Source organism: Plasmodium cynomolgi, chromosome 7 (genome assembly GCF_000321355.1).
Source record: "Plasmodium cynomolgi strain B DNA, chromosome 7, whole genome shotgun sequence".
NCBI classification, from domain to species: domain Eukaryota; phylum Apicomplexa; class Aconoidasida; order Haemosporida; family Plasmodiidae; genus Plasmodium; species Plasmodium cynomolgi.
In genome coordinates this window covers 1,332,771-1,351,957 of record NC_020400.1, presented here as the reverse complement: position 1 = coordinate 1,351,957, position 19,187 = coordinate 1,332,771, and the positions used below count along the sequence as shown (strand labels likewise).

The 19,187-nt window shown below is 51.0% G+C and overlaps 6 protein-coding genes across 6 annotated transcripts; 2 read left to right on the top strand and 4 right to left on the bottom strand.

The window, feature by feature from the left end:
• Positions 1–586: 586 nt before the first annotated feature.
• PCYB_074090 (hypothetical protein) lies at positions 587–4,858 on the top strand (the record flags this gene model as incomplete). Its single annotated transcript, XM_004221807.1, has 2 exons — positions 587–1,562; positions 1,593–4,858. The coding sequence occupies 2 exons, from the start codon at positions 587–589 to the stop codon at positions 4,856–4,858; spliced, it is 4,242 nt and encodes a 1,413-aa protein (XP_004221855.1).
• Positions 4,859–5,500: 642 nt separating this feature from the next.
• Positions 5,501–6,129, bottom strand: PCYB_074085 (hypothetical protein; the record flags this gene model as incomplete). Its single annotated transcript, XM_004221806.1, has 1 exon — positions 5,501–6,129. A coding segment is annotated over exon 1 (606 nt), but the record flags the coding sequence as incomplete, so codon positions are not given.
• Positions 6,130–6,600: 471 nt separating this feature from the next.
• On the bottom strand, positions 6,601–9,378 carry PCYB_074080 (hypothetical protein; the record flags this gene model as incomplete). Its single annotated transcript, XM_004221805.1, has 4 exons — positions 6,601–8,553; positions 8,604–8,822; positions 8,875–9,063; positions 9,160–9,378. Coding segments are annotated over 4 exons (2,580 nt in total), but the record flags the coding sequence as incomplete, so codon positions are not given.
• An 837-nt stretch (positions 9,379–10,215) lies between these two features.
• PCYB_074070 (SGS domain containing protein) lies at positions 10,216–12,020 on the top strand (the record flags this gene model as incomplete). Its single annotated transcript, XM_004221804.1, has 7 exons — positions 10,216–10,311; positions 10,521–10,642; positions 10,798–10,874; positions 10,980–11,016; positions 11,132–11,256; positions 11,605–11,706; positions 11,916–12,020. Coding segments are annotated over 7 exons (663 nt in total), but the record flags the coding sequence as incomplete, so codon positions are not given.
• Positions 12,021–12,405: 385 nt separating this feature from the next.
• Positions 12,406–15,057, bottom strand: PCYB_074060 (hypothetical protein; the record flags this gene model as incomplete). Its single annotated transcript, XM_004221803.1, has 4 exons — positions 12,406–13,519; positions 13,663–13,756; positions 13,867–13,950; positions 14,109–15,057. The coding sequence occupies 4 exons, from the start codon at positions 15,055–15,057 to the stop codon at positions 12,406–12,408; spliced, it is 2,241 nt and encodes a 746-aa protein (XP_004221851.1).
• Positions 15,058–16,048: 991 nt separating this feature from the next.
• On the bottom strand, positions 16,049–17,932 carry PCYB_074050 (mRNA processing protein; the record flags this gene model as incomplete). The annotated part of the gene is made up of 2 exons (XM_004221802.1): positions 16,049–16,264; positions 16,754–17,932. 2 exons carry the CDS (start codon positions 17,930–17,932, stop codon positions 16,049–16,051), a joined length of 1,395 nt encoding a protein of 464 aa, XP_004221850.1.
• Between the last annotated feature and the right edge of the window lie 1,255 nt (positions 17,933–19,187).

Here is a 19,187-nt window from a genome sequence, read left to right as displayed (position 1 = left end):
TCCCCTTTTTCATTTTCGCGACCGACGCGGAGGGAACAGCCTTTCCCCGCCGTCAAGCTAATTTACACGCACAAGCCGCTCCACGCAGTGTGTACACGTATGCAAGTGAACATACTTGTGCACTGTTGAGCTGCGCGGGGAGACGCTACGGGGGAGCCAAGCTGAAAAAACCATTCGGAGGGGAGCAGCAGGAGAGCGGTAGAGGAGAACAGCAGAGGAGGACAGCATCGTAGCATCGTAGCAGCGGAGGAGGGCAGAACGGCCTCGCCAGGGAGAAGAGGGCAGCTTGGGGAGGGGGGGCACCCAATCAGACAAGCCGAACGGGGGGAAAAAGAAGAGCGCAAAAAAAAAGGGAGAGAACAAGGACAAAAAAAAGATTAAAGGGAAGCCCCAATTTGAGGACAGAACTCAACCCGAGTGATGGTCGAATGGGGAGTGCCGAGTGGGATAAGTGAACCAACCGCACGCTACACGATACACTACAAACGATACACTACAAACGATACACTACAAACGACACACGATACACGCTACGCGCTGGCCCCCCATTTTCCCCAGCGGAGTAAGCTAATCCCGGTTCGCAAAAATGAGCCTGAGCCCCAGTGGCAGCGGTGGCAACGGTGGCAACGCGCCAAGTTACGCCGGTCACGCGGGCCTTGCCAACTACGCCAGTCACGCCGGTCACCCCAATCACGCCGGTCACTCCAATCACGCTAGTCACCCCAGTCACTCCATCCACCCCAGTCACGCCATCCACCCGAACCATGCCATCCACCCGGACCATGCCAACCCTCTCCACGCGGACGTGAAAGGCGGCCTCGAGGCCACCAACACCCGCGTGTACAGGGAGACGCTCCCCGGAAGGGCCCACCTCAATGCGGAGGCGGACAGCTACGCTAAGTTGGATCTTCCTAGGGGAGGAGACCCAAGCCGAGCTGATCTGAGCCGAGCTGATATGAACCGAGCTGATCTGAGCCGAGCTGATATGAACCGAGCTGATCTGAGCCGAGCTGATATGAACCGAGCTGACCTGAGCCGACCTGACGCTATCCGACCTGAGGCTGCCCGACCTGAGGCTGCCCGACCTGAGGCTGCCCGACCTGAGGCTGCCCGACCTGATCTGAGCCGCCCCCCCTTGGAGCCGACCAGCAAAAAAAAGGAGGAGCCATTCAAAAGCATAACCCACTTCGCCAAGTACCTCTTTTTCATCGCCAAAAAAATTGCATACGAAGATGTGCACAGGTTCGCAGGAAGCAGCAGTCTCCAAAGCACAAATGATGAGTTGAAGAAGGCCCTTGTGAAACACTTAATCTACAAGCTGAACAAAATTCTGTCCTCACTCATTAACTTCAACGTCCTCCAGTATAATGAGAACATTAACATAAAACAGGAGGTGGAGTACCTGTGTCTTAAAAACAGCAACGTCTCTCTCAACAGAATAAGATTGATGTTAAGCAAGTTAGAGAACAGTGGGACGAACTACAGATACGCTTTGTATATCCTGTTGAAGCTACACAGTTACGACGATCAGAATGCTGCTCAGGGCGCTCCTCCATCTGTTGGTTCTCCTCCATCTTCTGCTCCCCCCCCAGGTGTGCACAACTCCGCAGTAGCAAATGCCGCGCGCAGTGTGAACCCATCTCAGGGGGCTGTAGAACCGGAGAGACGCGCATACGGTTCGCATGCAGAGGGAGACAGTCATAGGTATGCCCACAACAGGGGGGGACCTACAAACGGGGGTGGAAGCCAAAGAAAGGAGGACCCCTACAAGGAGGAACAAGGATCCAAGTTGGTAGATACTCCCGGGGGGAGGCCCCACCACCAAAGTGCGCAAGATTCGAAGAGGTACTTCCAGCCCCCCCCAGAGGGACGACCATACAATCAACGTACGCAGGATGGACGTGACTTCAGACTATCCATCCAGGGGCAACCCCCGCGTAGCGGTCCACGTGGCGACCAACGTAGTGATCCACGTATCGACCATCGCATCGACCAACGTGGCGACCCACGCATCGACCAACGTGGCGACCCACGCATCGACCAGCGTGGCAACCCCCTGTGCGAAAATAATTTCATAAACAAGAGCCTCTACGCAACGATCATCCTAAACAATAAGTTTAACAACCTAGACTTGGAGGAAAGCCTACTCATGAAGGACCTGATCTACCCCCTGCAAGGAATGAGTGGACAGTATATCAAGTATGACAAGAAGGACCACTGCTTCTATGTACGCAACAGGACAGTCAGCATAGGTATGCATCACCTGGTAAACAGCATCAGTAGTGTGGGATTACAATTCAGAAGAATCAAAAAAATCGTTGGTGTTTCTTCCACAGAGGGAGGTGGTGGCACATGGGAGGATGCTCACAGTGGAGAAGATGAATGGGGTGATCTATCCGATGGAGGGGACAGTAAGCACCTCTACTCAGGGGAAGGAAGGCATTCGATCCAATCCCGTAGGAAAGGCAGTCTAGTCATCGACGCACTGCACCAGGTAGTGCGTGAATACATAAATGAATATTACAAGCTACTCTCCTATCTCGAAAGTGACATAAATGAACACATACACAAAAACACAGTGTACATCGGAGTTAAGAAGCTCCATCTGCGTCTTCAAGAATCGTACAAGATAATGCGAGTCCTCATGAACGTCGTGGATGAGTCCCGTAGAAACACTGGCTGTAACTTCCTCTCCTTCCTGTACTCAAAATCGCAAACGTACGATTACGATGAGCAAAAAATATACCGGGCGATACTTCAAAGGTGTTTAAAGCCAGTAAACGCTATCCTGAAGCAGTGGGTAGACAACGGGACGTTGAAAGACAAATACAATGAAACGTTTATCTCGACAAATAAAAATGTACCATCTGAGAAGATATGGTGTTACAAATTCTGCCTGAACAGCAATAACATTCCTCTTTTTTTGAGTGTCAGCACAGCGAAGCGGATTCTCCTGACTGGAAAGAGTGTGCACCTGCTGAACAGCTTTGGGGGGGAAGGCAGCCAGTTCGACGAGCCCGCTGGCAAGGCCAAGGCGCGTCTGCACGCGGAAGAAAGGAGCGAGTCGGCTAGCCAGTCGCTACGCGGAAGAGCGCTGCGAGGAAGAGCTATGCGAGAAGGAACACTACGCGGAAGAACGCTACGCGAAAGAACGCTACGCGGAAGAACGCTACGCGGAAGAGCTATACGGGAGAACCCCCCACCCGGCGAAGTTGACGTGTTCTCCGTGAGCGACGTGAACACCTACGTGGAAAACATAGACCGGTACGTCAAAAGGCTTTGCGTACGAAAGAACAAGCGACTAATATCGATGCTGGTGAATAAATACGGACTGTATGAGCACTTCAGAGCATTCAGGCACTTCCTCCTGCTAGTGGACGGAGATCTTTTCGAAACAATTTTTGATAATATGAAAACGGATCTATATATGGATGCAGAGGAGCTAAAGCGACATTACCTAAACAGCAAGCTGGATCTCTGTATTAAGTCCTCCTCTATATTTACCTCCAACCAAAGTATCATTAACAAATTAGTGCTCGATAGATTCCACGTCAAGCGAGGAGATATCGGTTGGGATGTCCTCGTTTTCGATTTCATGGTTGACAAACCGCTAGACATTATTTTCACGCAAAAGGTAAAGAATATCTACAAAACCATTAACGTCTTACTAATCAAATTAAAAAAAATACATTACGAGTTAGCTAATATATGGTATTTATTCACTCATTTATTTAAAGTCATGAATGTCGTTTGCTACAACCACGTCTTCATTTACTGCAACATCATGAGGAATGAAATGTTCCATTTTATTCAGAATTTACTCTCATATTTTTATTACGATGTGATAGATATGAATTGGAGGGAATTTAAGAACGTCATTTTTGATTGCAATAATTTGGATCGCTTGATACATGAGCACTACCACTATATATGTCAGATTCAGGTTGACTTGTTTCTTGGGAACTCCGTGGACGGGGGGGCAGCTCCTGCCCCCACTACTGCCGCGTTTGCCCCTGCGTCTTCCCCTACTGCTGCCGCGTCTGCCCCTACTTCTTCCGCGTCTGCTGCTGCTCCCGCCCCGTCGTCCGAGTCGTCCTCCTCTTCGTCTGTTCATTCAGACGTAGACTCCACGTCGGATGGCTACTTGAACAGCTCGCTGGGGTCCCCACCTCCAGGAGGTGCAGCTGATTTTGTGTATGCCCCTTCGCATTGGGGGGAACCACCTAAGAAGAAGCTCGTTTCATTTCCTCGAGGAGTTCCTCACCCATCAAGCAAAAACGTGGAAGCAATTTATTACACCTCAGATGCAGTGCCACAAACGGGTTCTACGAACAATAGAACCCACAATAATGTAGACACCGAAACACATCTGTGCATGTATCGAATACTGGATATCATAACTCGATTTATCAATCTCACCAGTGCATTGATCTCCTCCGTCTGTGAAGGTTACTCGGAGATAAAAAAACTCACAGATGCGAAGAAAGACGAAAGAAACAACATAGACAGCGACATTGACTACGTCAACAATTTCATTAATACCCACATCATTGGAGAAAAAACCATACGGGATCTTAAGATCCTTCTCAAATACTACCGAAATTATATATATAAATTTATTTGTCTCCTCCTCAGCGATAGCAAATCCCTCAGTGACAGCAAGTCCCTCAGTGCGCACTCACGCATCTCCAAACGGGACAAGCTCAACTCACATCGCCTGCTCGCTGCACGCCTCGACTTCAACCTCTACTATGTCAACATCTCCAAGCTCATGGATGGATCCACCCCCAACCTCAACATCTCCAATCAGATTAAAATGATCAAGCGGGCTCAGCCCATTAACCAGATCACCGGTTGAGCAGATAAGCAGCTACTGTGGTTTGAAGCAGCTACTGTGGTTCGAAGCAGCTACTGTGGTTTGAAGCAGCTACTGTGGTTTGAAGCAGCCACTATGGTTCGAAGAAGCTACTGTGGTTCGAAGCAGCTACTGTGGTTCGAAGCAGCCACTATGTTGAGAGGCAAACATATTAAGCGGTGCACTGTACTCGTGGAGGACGTGCATCCGGGGGTGCCGCCACGCTGGGCGCCACAATGGGTGCCACACTCGCCGCTAACCGCGACGCGAAGAGGACACGCCAACGTTCCCACCCCCAGGGCGGAGGAGCGAAAGCAGCTTGGCCTCCTCCGTCACGTCCAGGGGGTAGCCCTCCGCATTTTTGCGCACCCGGGGGAGGGCCCCAACGGAGGAAGCCCCAGCAGAGGCACCACCGATGGAAGCAGCACCGATGGAAGAAGCCCCAGCAGAGGCAGCCCCAGCAGAGGCAGCCCCCGCAGAGGCAGCCCCAACGGAGGAAGCCCCGCCCACCCCGCGGAGCCCCCCTGCCTTCCCTTGACCAAACGCGGAAATATTCAAGTTATTGTAGTCGTAGTGATACAGCACATCGGCATCCTCCTTCGCGGGTTCACTTGTCTTGGCACACGTGTACCTGGGGATGCACAGCGGCGAAAGCATATTATATTTAAGGAGAAAAGAGAGTAAGCTTTCCCCCTTAACATAAATTTTGATATAATTTCCATGTGTTCGAATGAGTCCAATTTCGTGCAGGGATAAAATGACCTGTTTTTTCATCCCTTGTCTCCTAATGACTGTGAATGGGTAGAGTAGGAGGTGCCTGTTCTTTACATCTAGTACTGCTCTCAATATAACTGAGTTGAATGAGTAAAGCTGGAACGTGTAAAATGCCAGCAATCCACAGGACAGGAGGTAGCCATACAAACTACCAATAACATCGAACTCAATTAAACAGATACACATCGATGAGAGGAACACTCCTCCCATGAGGTACTTTTGAATTTTCTTCTTCATTTTCTCCTCTTTGCATTTTTCTACATCCAAAAGAACCCTTTTGGAACTGTCTCTCCCTTCTCCATATCTTTTAATGCTTAATAAGCTGCCATTCTCCTTCCTTCCGTGGGTAAAGAACACATGGATCTCCCTACGACTGGTTGTAAAGGGGGTCAACTCATCACATGTGTATCTTGCATTGGTCATGCGCAGTGGAGCGGACCACCGCTTCGTCGCTGCGCGCTGTGTTAGGCGGTTCATTCCCCCTTGGCAGGTCTGTCACACGGTTGTTGGTAGCGGTACAGGTACTGGTGGTGGTGGTGGTACTGGTAGCGGTACTGATAGCAGTAGTGGTAGCGGTGGGGGGGTTGTTCCTATCTTCAATTAGCTGCGCGGCGACACTTGAGTGCCCCTTTCGATGCGCTAATAATCCATTTTGGTTCCCTCTTTGCTGCGCTGGTCATGATCATCTATTTGGGTTCCCTCTTTGCTGCGCAGGTCATGGTCATCTATTTGGGTTCCCTCTTTGCTGCGCAGGTCATGATCATCTATTTGGGTTCCCTATTTGCTGCACTAGTCATCCGTATTTTTTTTTTCTCTCTCTCTTTTTTTTCTCATTTTTTTTCTCATTTTTTTTCTCATTTTTTTTCTCTTTTTTTTTGCATTTCTTTACCGGGGGGTAAGCAGCGTGCGGGTCAAATGGCTCCGCTGCTTCCCCGCTACGACGCACCTCTTTACTGGCTGAACCTGCGGGAGAGGACAAACGTGCAGAGGACCAGCAGAGCCGACGTGAGCACCGACACGCACATCACGTGCAAGTAACTGTCGGACCCACGCGGCACTGAGTGAACGTAAACCACGTCGACGTAGTAATCCGCCCCCCCCTCGGGGGCATGCCCACTAGGGGGGGGCCATCTCAACATCTCTAGATCATTCGCCACAGCCACATGCTGCCAGGGAGGGACCCCCGAGAGGATCTCGTTGTAAATGATCCTTTTGTTCATAACACTCTCGTAGTTTATTGTCCTGGCGAGGGAGTAGGCAGCTAGGGGGTTGGCGGCGAGTGTCGCGGGGGGCCCCTCTCCTTTGCGACCGTCTCCGCCCCGCTGTACATCGCTCCCTTCTACACTGCTCCTCTGTGCATTGCTCCCTTCTGCGCTGCTCCCTTGCCTATCACCCTCCCAGCGGGGGGATAACACCTGCACGAAGGACACCTCACTCAGGAAGAAAAAAAAGTCCCTCGTGTGGACGCTCAGCATGTCCTCCCCCCCCTTTATATAAACACGTCTAGCATCTGCGTACAGAGTGGCATTCCGTTCATTGTGATGTGTAGTGGGACTCTCCTTCCCATCACCTCCACAGTTTAGGAACACCTTTGCGTTGGATAACACCACGGCGTCGTAGTCTGTGCAAGTGTTATCCCCATAGGTGGGGGGAGTCTCTCCCCCCGACAGGTGAACTCCCTTTTTTGCGGTGCTTCTCTTTAACTGCTCTCCTCGTTCACAGGGGGCCACGTACCTGCTGCTAATTTGTATGTCGAAGGAGAAGGCGGCGCAGGGTTGGTGGGACGACCCCCCCGCGGTGCCTTCCCCCGCTGCATCTTCCCCCGCGGTGGGGAGAGGTACCACACCTGGGAGATCCCCGATAGATGCCTCGCTCAGGTATTCGCCCTCCCCTTCCCGCTCAGGGGAGACAGTTCCCTGAGCTAACCCACCTAGTGTGAACCCACCAAATGAGGGTCTCCCCTGTGATAGGCTCACTCGATACTTCGTCACAGAGTGGGGGGCCACACACTTGTAACTCTCTATATCTGCAAAGGATGCAGTAAGGTGGGGACTCGCCAATCTCTCCTTGTCTAGCACAACACCGTTCGGGTGCAGATCCATCACGATGGCGGTGCAGTCGCGCAGGGGGGATACACCACAAGCAGCCCCATCACAAGCAGCCCCATCACAAGCAGCCTCATCACAAGCAGCCTCATCACAGGCCACCCGCACCATCACCCTGCAGTCGCGCTTCATGCCCTCCCCCTTGAACTGCTTCTCTACGGTGAGGTTAACAACGGTTCTTTGTCGTTCCAGCTGGTTGGAGTCCTCCCAGTACATGATATAATCACTTGGGAAGTAGAGGTGGTCCCGAAAGAGAGTAGGTATGTACACAACCCTGTCCTCTACCCCGATGGTATAACTTCGTCTCGCTTTTGCAATAGATGTGCCTCTACTCACCAGCCTGTCTGTTCTCCCCATCTGCGTAAACAAGTAGGACAGAAGAAGCACTCCCCTATTGAGTCCCTCCACTAAAGTGTCATTATTGTAACATATTTCCTCCTTCAGTCTCCTTGAATGAACATACATCAGATTAGTCAAAAAGGAGTTGGTAAAAAATGTATCACCATTTACATCCTCACAGTGGAACTTATTTAAAAAGAATGACAAATAATCGACGCACTTGTCGTTCCTTGCATGCATGTCAAACGAGAGAGTAAACACTTCTTTGGTGAATCCCCTTCCCTTATTCAGCTTCTCTCCATGCCTAGGACTCTCCCCTAAAGGCACCCCATTCTCTATATGCATTTCGATCATACTTTTAACACGCAAATTACGTACTACCCTGTGATGATAAAGGAACGACAGCAAAACAGCTACTCCCTTATCTTTCATCCTGAGCCTTTCATGAAAGAGCTCCCTCATGTGGTCCTCAAAATGGGTCTCTAATAGGTCCACTACAGATATATAGACAAATCCCCAAATGTCTTTCTCGTCCTTGTCTGATGGGTGATCTTCCTCCCTGTTTTCACCGTCGGTCTTCCTTTTGTGCTCAGCCGGTTCGGCCGGTTCGACTGCTTCACCTGGCTTAGCCGATTCAACCGGTTCGACTGCTTCACCTGGCTTAGCCGATTCAACCGGTTCGACTGCTTCACCTGGCTTAGCCGATTCAACCGGTTCGACTGCTTCACCTGGCTTCCCCTCGTGGGAGTGTCCCCCCCCCATTCTGCTTTGGTCATCCCAGTCCAGTAAAACATAATTATGAGACAGGCAATGCTTCTCCACTTGGAGAAACCCCCCCTCGGGGGAGTAACTGTAGGGGAAGGAGCACCCCCGGTAGATATGCTCAAGGGAATCGCTCCTAACGTAGAGTGGGTTTGTATTTTTCATTAACTGGGCGATGTGTCTCTCCTTCGTGGTGGTTTTTTTCCCCGGGGGAGTTGCCGTCCCTCCCATGCGGCGACAATCTCGGTGGAGGCAGCCTCTGTCGGGGCAGCCTCTGTGGGGACCGCCTCTGTGGGGACCGCTTCTGTGGGGACAACCTCTGTGGCGATACACCTTGTGCAGGAAATCACTCATCACTTGCGCCTTGCGCTCCCCATAATTTTTTCTCTTCCCCTTTATAATTGCAGTTAGTCCATTGAAGTGCTCACTCGCTTCGTACACTCCTCCGCTGCTCCTCTTGTAAATGATATAGTAGGGGGGCTGGTCTGTGACCACATCGTATTCTCTGTGCGTGAAGATTCCCTCGCAGCGCAGCTTCTTCATCCTCGCGTGTGTCTTTTGTGCAGGGTCAGCAGGAGCAACGAAGCCGTAGCGAAGCCGTAACGAAGCTGTAACGAAGCCGTAACGAAGCCGTAACGAAGCCGTAACGAAGCCGTAACGAAGCCGTAACGAAGCCGTAACGAAGCCGTAACGAAGCTGTAACGAAGCCGCAACAACGATGCGACGGAGTCGTGTGCAAACTGTTGCGCTGTGCCGACTTGTGCCCACAAGCACGCCTCGAAAGAGTTGTGTTCGTACTCCCCGTTTGGCCGCCCCCTTTGCCTCTACTCTGTCCTCTCCTTTTTTCGTTCCTTTTTTCGTTCCTTATGCACACCGCTCCCACCAAAGCATTGACAAGGGGCTGCCCACATGAACCCCCAAGCCTTTTCACATTTGAGATCGTTACTCTCCCTGTCCTTCCTAGTCACTTGGGAGGGGCGCGTCCAGCTAGGCACTTCTCTTTTCCCCCCCTTGATGGTAAGGCGACGCAAAAAATTGGTCTCCCACAAAAGGGCTGATTAACCTAAGTCCATGTGCGGGATGGGTCAGGGATGTTGTATTGTAGATATGCATTCGTACGGGCATACTCATGTGCAAGCACATGTGGAAAGATCCCTGCGATCGTGTGTCGACCCTTGCGTATATTTCCTCGCACATGCGTGCCTCCCCCTCTCGCTTTCGCTTGTTCTCTCCATGTTCTAAAACGGGGGCACCGCGTCTTACCTATGGCGTAGCAGAATAGCTGCGAGTCTACCTGCACTGTCACCTCTAGGGGGGTCTTTTCCACCGCTGCTACCCCCCCCAATACACATACCCTCTCACTTACCCCCCAGCTAATAGTTTCCCCCCGGACACAACCCCCCACGGGAGCATCCAGTACGAAGAGTTGGATAAACTGAAACAGACGAAGGTGTTCCTGAGTGAGAAGCTCATTAGGTACCTCTCCCCGACTAGTGCACTAAACTCCGTTCCCCCTTGGGTGTGGCACATCCGCAAGGGAGTCCCACTTTAAGGCACCCCTTCATTGCGAGTTATTCCTCCTCAACGTGTCGCACCACCGTTTCGCACCACCGTTTCGCACCACCCGTTCGTACCACCGTTTTGTTTGTCTCCAAGATAATAATTCCCCCCTCCTACCCCTGCAGGCACGACTGGTCTCAGACGGCTGACCGTGTTTTCGTAACTCTCTACAAGAAGGGCCTCCGTGAAAACGACTGCCTCCACTACGTTGAAGAAGGTCGTCTCTCAGTTATGATTAAAATGGACGGTACGTCGTTGTGTGTGTGCTCAGTGTTGGGGAGACCAGCCGGTGGTGCGGCGGCACCCTTTATGTTACATTACCACTAACCACGCCGTCCTTAGTTACTCCTCACCATCGTGGCTTCTACCCCATCGCTGCTTCTTCCCCCCCACGGCGCACAGCGGACGAGATGTACCTCCTCGAAAAACGACTCTTCTCAAAAATAATCCCCAACCGGACAAGCGTTTCTGTAACTCCAGTAAGTCCACGTATTTGCCTTTCGCCACAGTGCAGAGGAAGGTGTGCATGCCATTTGCTCAATTTGTGTTCCCCCACCGATACTCGACACTTCTCCCTCCCTAAGATGAAAATCGAAGTCACACTTGAGAAGCTCCAACCAGGTAAGCAGGAGCGCCCGGGGACCTACCCCCCGTAGTGAACACCCCGTTGTGAACCCCCCCACCAGTGAGCACCTCCTACCATGTGGTATTTCTTTTTTTTCCCCACCCCCTGAAGACGTTGAATGGCCCCAACTCGAGGAAAGAGAAAAGGACAAAGTGAACGGACTAGCCAAAAGCAAGGAAAATCTTCTGAACCCGTTTAGTGGAAAAAGCACCCACGAATGGGACAAGCTAACAAAGGTTGGCATCAAAAGGAAAAAAAAAAAAAAAAAAAAAAAGTGGACACTCAAACTGAACTAAACCAAGCTAAAATGAACTAAACTAAGCTAAAATGAACCAAGCCAAAATAAACCAAACCAAACGGACAGGTCGCGTCTGTGAGGTTGCTCCTAGGGTGGAGTATGGGGGGGGTTGACCCAGCGAAATAATGCATCCCCCCCGTCCGGTGACGCAACCGATTAGCGAAACGCGCATGTGAAGTGACACGCGTTTGAGGGTGCCTTCTCTCATTTGTTCCTCCGTTTCATTTACGCTTCCTCCGCCGCTCCATTTACGCTTCACTTACGCTCCTTTTGTCTCCTCCCAAAGTCCATAAAGGATGAGGAAGAGGAGGGAAGCATCGATACCTTCTTTAGGAAAATATATAACGAAGGAGATGACGATACGAAGAGAGCCATGATAAAGTCGTTTGTACGTGTCTCTTTTTTCTGCGCCATTTCGTTTTGGCCGCTGTCCCGTACAATAACACGCTTCACAAAGGGAAAAATTTTTTTTTTTTTTTTTTCCCAAAAAGTGCAACTATGCAAACGTGTTTGATCTGTCCGATAATTCTCCCATTTTATTTTACCTTATTTTTACTTCTTTTTTTTTTATTTTTACTTCTTTTTTTTTCTGTTCAGCAAACCTCCCGGGGAACGATCCTCTCCACAAATTGGAAAGACGTCCAGCACAAGAACTACGAACAGGTGAACAGGAGAGGCGCTGATGAGGAGAAGCACTCATGAGGAGAAGCGCTGATGAGGAGTGCACCCCCTCCTCCAAATGCTTGCCTTCCGCTCCCCCAGCCCATCGTATTGCTCACCACGCAGGACAAACCCCTACCGGACGAGAAGGAGAAGAAAAAAAATTGAAGAAGGCGCCTTCTTTAACGCCGTTTTGTTCAAAATGGAGAGGAAAGGCAATCAATAGAAAAGGGCGTAGTGAGAAGCCTTTTTCAGGTGCCCCCCCCGTTTTACCTGTCTTAGGTAAACCTCCCCACCTGGGTGGGCCTCCCCCCTTGGGTGTACCTCTCCCCACCAGGGTGTACCTCTTCCCACCTGGTTGCACTTCCCCCCCCCGCTGTTTCGTTTCACTTGCCCCTTTTTGCTGTAACTTCCCCCCGCCGAGTCGCTAAAACGGGTCGCTCGCAAGGCGATGGATTCTAAAGTAATCCCCATCGGTACCTCCAACAGAGAAGCGGCCACCACCCCCAGTGAGCTGCCTCGAAAGGCGATTCAAGTAACGGGGCATCTCCTCAATATCATCCTGGCCTCTCAAAATGACTGACATATCATATCCGATGGTCAGGCAAATATAAATAGCTACCAGCACGCAGATCATCCCAAGTAGAAGAAGTAAAAAAAAAATTACAATACTTAACATGCCATCCATGATTCCAAAAAAAAGGGAAGGAGATATAATCACTAATTCTTTATTCAATCCTTTTGGATCTTGTTCCTTTCGTTTGTCTTTCCTAAAAGTTGGCATTTCTTTAATCAGAACCCTTCTACTGTGTCCCTCTCCTTCTTCAACTGACGTTTCCTTCGCATCACTCGTGCTTTCCATTTCAGCGCAGTGGTCTTCTCGACATAGATCCTCCAGCGAGAGATATTCCTCCTCATCACTCATCAAGCTACTCTCTATATGAACCGATGTATTTTCCTTCCCTAGATCGTTATATGTATCTCGTCCAACCTCTCCCTGTACCGTCTCCTGTACTTCCTTCCCCCCGCCCCCATGTTCTGGAAAGAAAAACGCCATTCTGGACACGTCATCCTGATGTGAAGCGGCGGAGTGGGGAGCGGTGGAGTGAGATGCGGCGGAGTGGGAGTACCCATGATGCTTCTGCTTATGCTTCTCCTTCTGCTTCTCCTCCTGCTTCTCCTTCTCCTGGCGGTGCTGCCCCTCCGAGGAGGAGGACGACCCGCCCCGACCTCTACAGAAAAAGGCTTTATATATCCTCTCGAGCATCTCCACTCTCTCAGTTTCTCCGCCCTGCGGTTGGAAGCGACTAAAAATTTCGACCTTGAGGGGAAGCTCCAGCTTGTCTTCGATGAACCCAAAGTGGTCGTACCGACGTGCCGTTGCGCTCGACTTGGTCATTTCAAGGATGTGCTTGTTTGCGTCCGCTTCCCCCGCTCCCTCCATATTCACCATCTGCATGATCGAGAGCGCAATTCTATACTCAAGGGACTCTCTGTCCTCCTCGTAAAATTGAGGGCATAGCCAGTAAAAGGTGTTCTTCCTGCGGTGGTGCGGTGGTGCGGTGGTGCGGTGGGGCGGCAAATCGGCAAATCGGTGACGAGGTAACGAGAGGCCGAACCGACGTGGAGACCCACGCACGTGGGCGCGCGCCAACTCGCAACCACCCATTCGTACTATTTTTACCCAAACGTCTCCCTATAGTCAGGGCGGCAGATGTGCCGATTCTTCTCCTTCAGGGTTTCTCCCCCCCTGAGTGGTTCTTCATTTACGGGGATTTCTACCAGGAGGGAGGAGCGGAATGGGAAGTAGGCACAGCGCGGAATGGCATCGCTTGTGAGGTGAATGCACCTCGCCACCCCTAGCGCAGTACACCCGCCACGGCCTCACTTTGCCCTGTTTCGCTCCGCAGGGTGAAGTAGTCCAAGTTCAGGACGTAGTCCTTCAGGAAGGGATGCAGGAACTTCACTTTGTCTGCGATGGGGGGGAGAAGAGGCAGGCGAAGCGGCAGGTGAAGCGGTTTGAGCGGTTTAGTCGGTTCACTCGATCTAACCGCTTTACTCGGTCCACTCGCTCTACTCCCTCTACTCCCTCTACTCCCTCTACTCGATTGACGCCGCCAACCCACTCACCGTCCAGGACGACCTTCTCCCGCGCCGCCCCCTTCTCAAGCGTGTCCGCGTTCTTTATCGGCCCGCTGTACCGCTTGTACAGGTGAATGCGCCGGTTCCACATGACGCCATCCTTCACATTAACACAGTGCTCTCTCCCAATCGTTTTCTCGCATTTATTTATTTCCTCAAAGTGGAAAATATCCTCAAGTGTTTCCTTCCCCTCGAGGTGGAAAACAACATGGCATTCGCTACACTTCACATTATCTGAGTTTAAAAGGGAATACTTTTTTTTCTTTTTCAAGATCATCCCATCAGTTCGTCCGAGAGAGACATTCCCCTTCCCGTCCAACTTACTCGACCCCTTCCCGTCCAACTTACTCGACCCCTTCCCGTCCAACTTACTCGACCCCTTCCCGTCCAACTTACTCGACCCCTTCCCGTCCGACTTACTCGACCCCTTCCTCTGCTCTGTCTTCATCACAGAGTACACCTCCAGTATGCGTTCCTTACTCAGTTCATGCATTCTTGCATTTACAAAAAAATTTTCAATATCTTTGTGTAGAATCACTGGGCACTCTCCATATGGAAGGACACACTCGACGTGCTGGTTATTGTTGTATATCAACAGACATGCAATGCATGATAGTATCACCAATAAGAAGAAGCAGACACTGAAGACCATTTGAAAATTTTTCATAACCTTTTGCTTAATGACCCTCTGCTTCACATGAGGCACCTTCACACGAGGCACCTTCACATGTCTGTCACTCGTGTAGGTAACATACAACCGTTCACTTAACTCACCATAACTCTCAACCGTTTTTAATTCTTTGTACCATTTGGCGTATTTGTACAGACGTAGTAACCCCCCATCTGCATCGTCCCTTTTCTTGTACATGCACTTCGAGTACCTCCTCGCGACGAAGTATTTGATGAGGACGTTGTTAATGAGGTGCCGCTCGTTCATTTCGCCAGCTCTTCCTCTATATCTGCCGCTACGTCTGTCGCTGTGGCTACGTCTGTGTCTTTGTCTATCTCTATATCTGTGTCTTTCTCTACGTATGTGTCTTTCTCTACGTATGTGTCACCCGGAGGGAGGAGCTGTCCCTTCCCTCCCCCCCGGCATGGGATCAGGCAGGCGGACTTGGACTCCTCCTTGCCTTCGCTCCGTTTTTCCCTTTATCTCTAGTTGTAGTTACGCCCGTGGTAGGAGTTTCCAGCAGGCACTACTACCCCGTGGGGGCTTCCCTCCTACTTGCGAGCGCTCCCACGTCCACATGCCCCTTGGCAATCTATTTCTTTTTTTTTTTGCACAATTTGATGGGCAGCTCCTTTCAAAATGGTCGGAGTGGGAAGACTGACCGGGGTGGAGAGAATAACCGGAGTGGAGAGAATAACCGGAGTGGGCAGAATAACCGGAGTGGGCAGAATAACCGGAGTGGCCCCTTCGCCCCCATGATGCACACGTGCACTTTGCGCTCGTGGCACACCTGTGCTGGGCCTCTACACCTTGCGCGCCCTGACGGCACGAAGGAGGCCCTCTGCGAACGAGTCGGGAATGACCTTCTTTAACTTCGCACCGTTTGTGTGCGTCAAATTGGCCCCCGCGGGGTCCTCAGTTGGGGGGCGGCACGGAGGGTTAAAAAAAGGGAAAAAAGGGAAGAAGCAAAATGAAAAAAAGGGAGAAGCAAAATGAAAAAAAGGAAGAAGCAAAATGAAAAAACGAAAAAAAGAGGTAGACGCGATGGACGTGGTGGATGAGGTAAAAAAAAATGAAGCCATCTCACAAAAGGGGGGAAACGCACGCGGGGGGGGCCCCTCGCGAATTGGGCGGGGGTACACATCATACGGTGACGCGGTGGGGCGGTGATGCAGTGGAACGGTGATGCGGTGACGAGGTGGAGCGGCCCTTTCCGCTGGCACGCGACCTCTTCCAACCGCTTATAAGCGCTCCCCCCTCAGTGCAGTGCGTACCCCTTCAGCTGCAGCGCCTTCTGGATGGACAGCACCTGCACACGCTGCTCGGTGCTCCAACTCTTCATGTCCTCCACGCGTGACTTCAAAATGTTGTTAAGTATGTCCCTGTTCTTCACCACCTCGTTGACCAGTTCGTCGTCTGGCAGCTCCACGTTGGCGTAGGTGGGGTCCGAAAGCACGCCCTCGTTGGGAGGGCCCTGCATCGCGGACACTCCGGCGGCATCCCCCCTTGTGGCATCCCCCTCCATACCTCTGCCCACGTAGCTACCACTGCTGCGATACACACCTTGGCGCTTTGGTTTTATTTTTTTCTCAGGAAAAACGTATCCGCTACTGTTTCCACTATCCCTATCCCTGTCACTGAAACTGAAGCTATTATCCATCGCGTGGGAGTTTTCCGGGGGGGCTCCTCGAAAGGGGGCATAGTTATCGCCACTGAAGCCGCCGACCGGACCGCTTCCCAGGCCGCTTCCCAAACCGCTTCCCAATCCGCTTCCGCTCCCTCCGCCCACGGCGTGGTTAACATTCGTGTTGTTCCTCCTCTTTGCCATCTTTTCATTTCCACTCCTCCCATCCGCTTCGACGTAATTCACAGAGTACCTCTCCCCTGAGCCATTTAAATCGTTTTGGTTGCTTCCAAACGGAGGGTGGTCTTCCAGCCCTGCTACCCGATTAGTGTTACTCACCATTTCTTGAAAATCACTTTGCAAGTCCAACTCGCTCCTCTCCGTGGGGACCTCATCAAAGGGGTACACGCCCCCCTCCCCTTTATGTTTCTTCAATCCGGTTAATCCTCCTTCATCATTACCTACATCACTTCCCCCCCCACGAGGAACATGGTACCTCCGATCGGTATGTCCCACCACGCTGTTCACTTCCCCTCCTCCAATCCGAACCGCTTGACTGTGATTAATCCCCATGGAGCCATCAATATTCGCAAAATCAGATAAGTAATTTAATTTAAAATCAGATTCACCATTATTATTCAGTTGACTCACTCCTCCTCCTCCTCCATGGATTCCCACGTTGGCATCGTTATACCTCCCATCTTGAATCTGCTCCAGATTATTTTTATACATCTGGGATGTGCCACTTCCTGTACCGTTCGCGTAAAGCTCCTTCTTCATTCTCCTCCTCTGCTTCAAATTAGCACTAGTGTGACTGTTCCCTTCAGGGTAACGGGTATTCTTCCCATTATACTGATCTGAGCGACCTCCGTAGTTGATCTCCCTCCCTGTACACTCCTCCGTTTCTTCCACATTGAGTGTGCCTCCTTTGACATTACCCAAGTTGGAGAGCTCCTTCTTCGAGCTGGCATACAATCCTGGGGTAGTGATACCACTCCGTTTTGCTTTCCCCCCTCCGGATCCTCCCACAGAAGGTAGGCTGTTTAAGTTAAGTCCATGGGATGAAGGACCACCATAGATGCTTCCCCCCAAGGGGTTATCCTCACAGAGATCATAATTGACGTTCTCTCCAAGGAGTCTCCCCCTTCTTTTACTTTTCACATGAGAGATATTCTGCAGATTGTGACGTTGGTATTGGTTGCACTCCTCCTCCTTCTTCTCCTCCTCCTCCTCTGTATGTTTGTTCCCCCTCCCCTCAACATCAGCTACCCCTGCTAAGCCAATTTTTATTTTCCCACTTCGTCTCATTTGTGTCATTCGCTCCGCTTTGTTCATCAACGCCTCGTCACTCATCACGAGGTGTAGGTCATTCTTTGCCATGGTATACTCATTAATTACATTCATCAGAAACAGACAATGGAGCAGTGCATACGCCACATTCCTATGTCTTTGAAAATAAATTTTTATCATATCTGAGCTCTCCATGGCATGCTTTTGAAAAAAACTCAAGATGCACATTATTTGAGATGTAGTCAGTGTATGAATTATTTTCGATATGAATACCTTTCTCATGTTGCTTTCGTTTAAGTTCGTGTTTTCTATATGCTTTGGTTGAAATGGTTCATCTTTTACGTTTCTTTGTGTGTTTGTGGTGAGGGTTAATTGTCCTTTCCCCTTCCTATTGTAGAGACTGTTTGAGTCCATGGATGCATCAAATTTAGCGCTTCCTTTGAGGAGGGGAGGCAACCCCGCGCCGCTGCGCTTTCCCCCGTGTTCGTTTGCCCTGCCCCTGGGTAGCAGCCCGCCACCGCCAAAGCCAAAGCCGCCACCACCACTGCCGAAGCCGCCAACCCCGCCAATCCCGCCAAAGCCTGAGATGGCGCCGCTGGCCAGCTTCTCCCTAAACTCCTCGTTGGCCCAGTACAGCCGCAGCTTCCGGCCCTTCAACTCATACCCATTAATGTACTTCAACGCCAGCATGCACGTTTCTAAATCTGTGTACTCACAGAAGGCGAAGCCCTTGCTGATATTTTTATCAACGTCATACTTGATGCGCACACTTACTACTTGTCCCACTTTGCACAAAATTTCGTGCAGCTCCCTCTCGGTTACGTCGAACGGGATGTTCCCGATCCACAGGCTGTAGTTGCTTTTGTTCGACATGGGTAGAGCAGTGGAGCGAAGTGGCAGCGGAGGAGCAGCCAGGTAGCAGCGGAGGAGCAGCCAGGTAGCAGCGGAGGAGCAGCCAGGTAGCAGTGGAGGAGCAGCCACGTAGCAGCGGAGGAGCAGCCAAGTATCAGCGTAGACGTAGCCACGTATCAGCGTAGACGTAGCGCCAGGTGACACGCACCCCCCAACTGCTCAGCCACGCAGCTATTCCGCCGCTCCAACTGGCAGCTGCAGAAAAACCCACACTTCTCCGCGCGAAAGAGAGATAAGAACAGCTGCCCACGCGCGTGTATATATTAACCAAAGGGGAGTAAAACGCGGCACACAAGCGTGGGCACCCATCCACCCATACGCTCAAACGTTCAAGCGTTCAAACGCGCAGACGTGAACTTGTGCGCCCTCGTCTTGCGGGCGCCTCGTCAACATTGTCACCTGAAGCTGCGCTGCCTCGCCAAAAATGCGGCAGAGTGGCGCAACCTCCTTCCAATCAGCTATTCCTCTCTCAATGGGGAAGATAAAAAAAACAAAAAAATAAAAAAATAAAAAAATAAAAAAATGAAAAAATAAAAAAATAAAAAAATAAAAAAATAACAAAATAACAAAA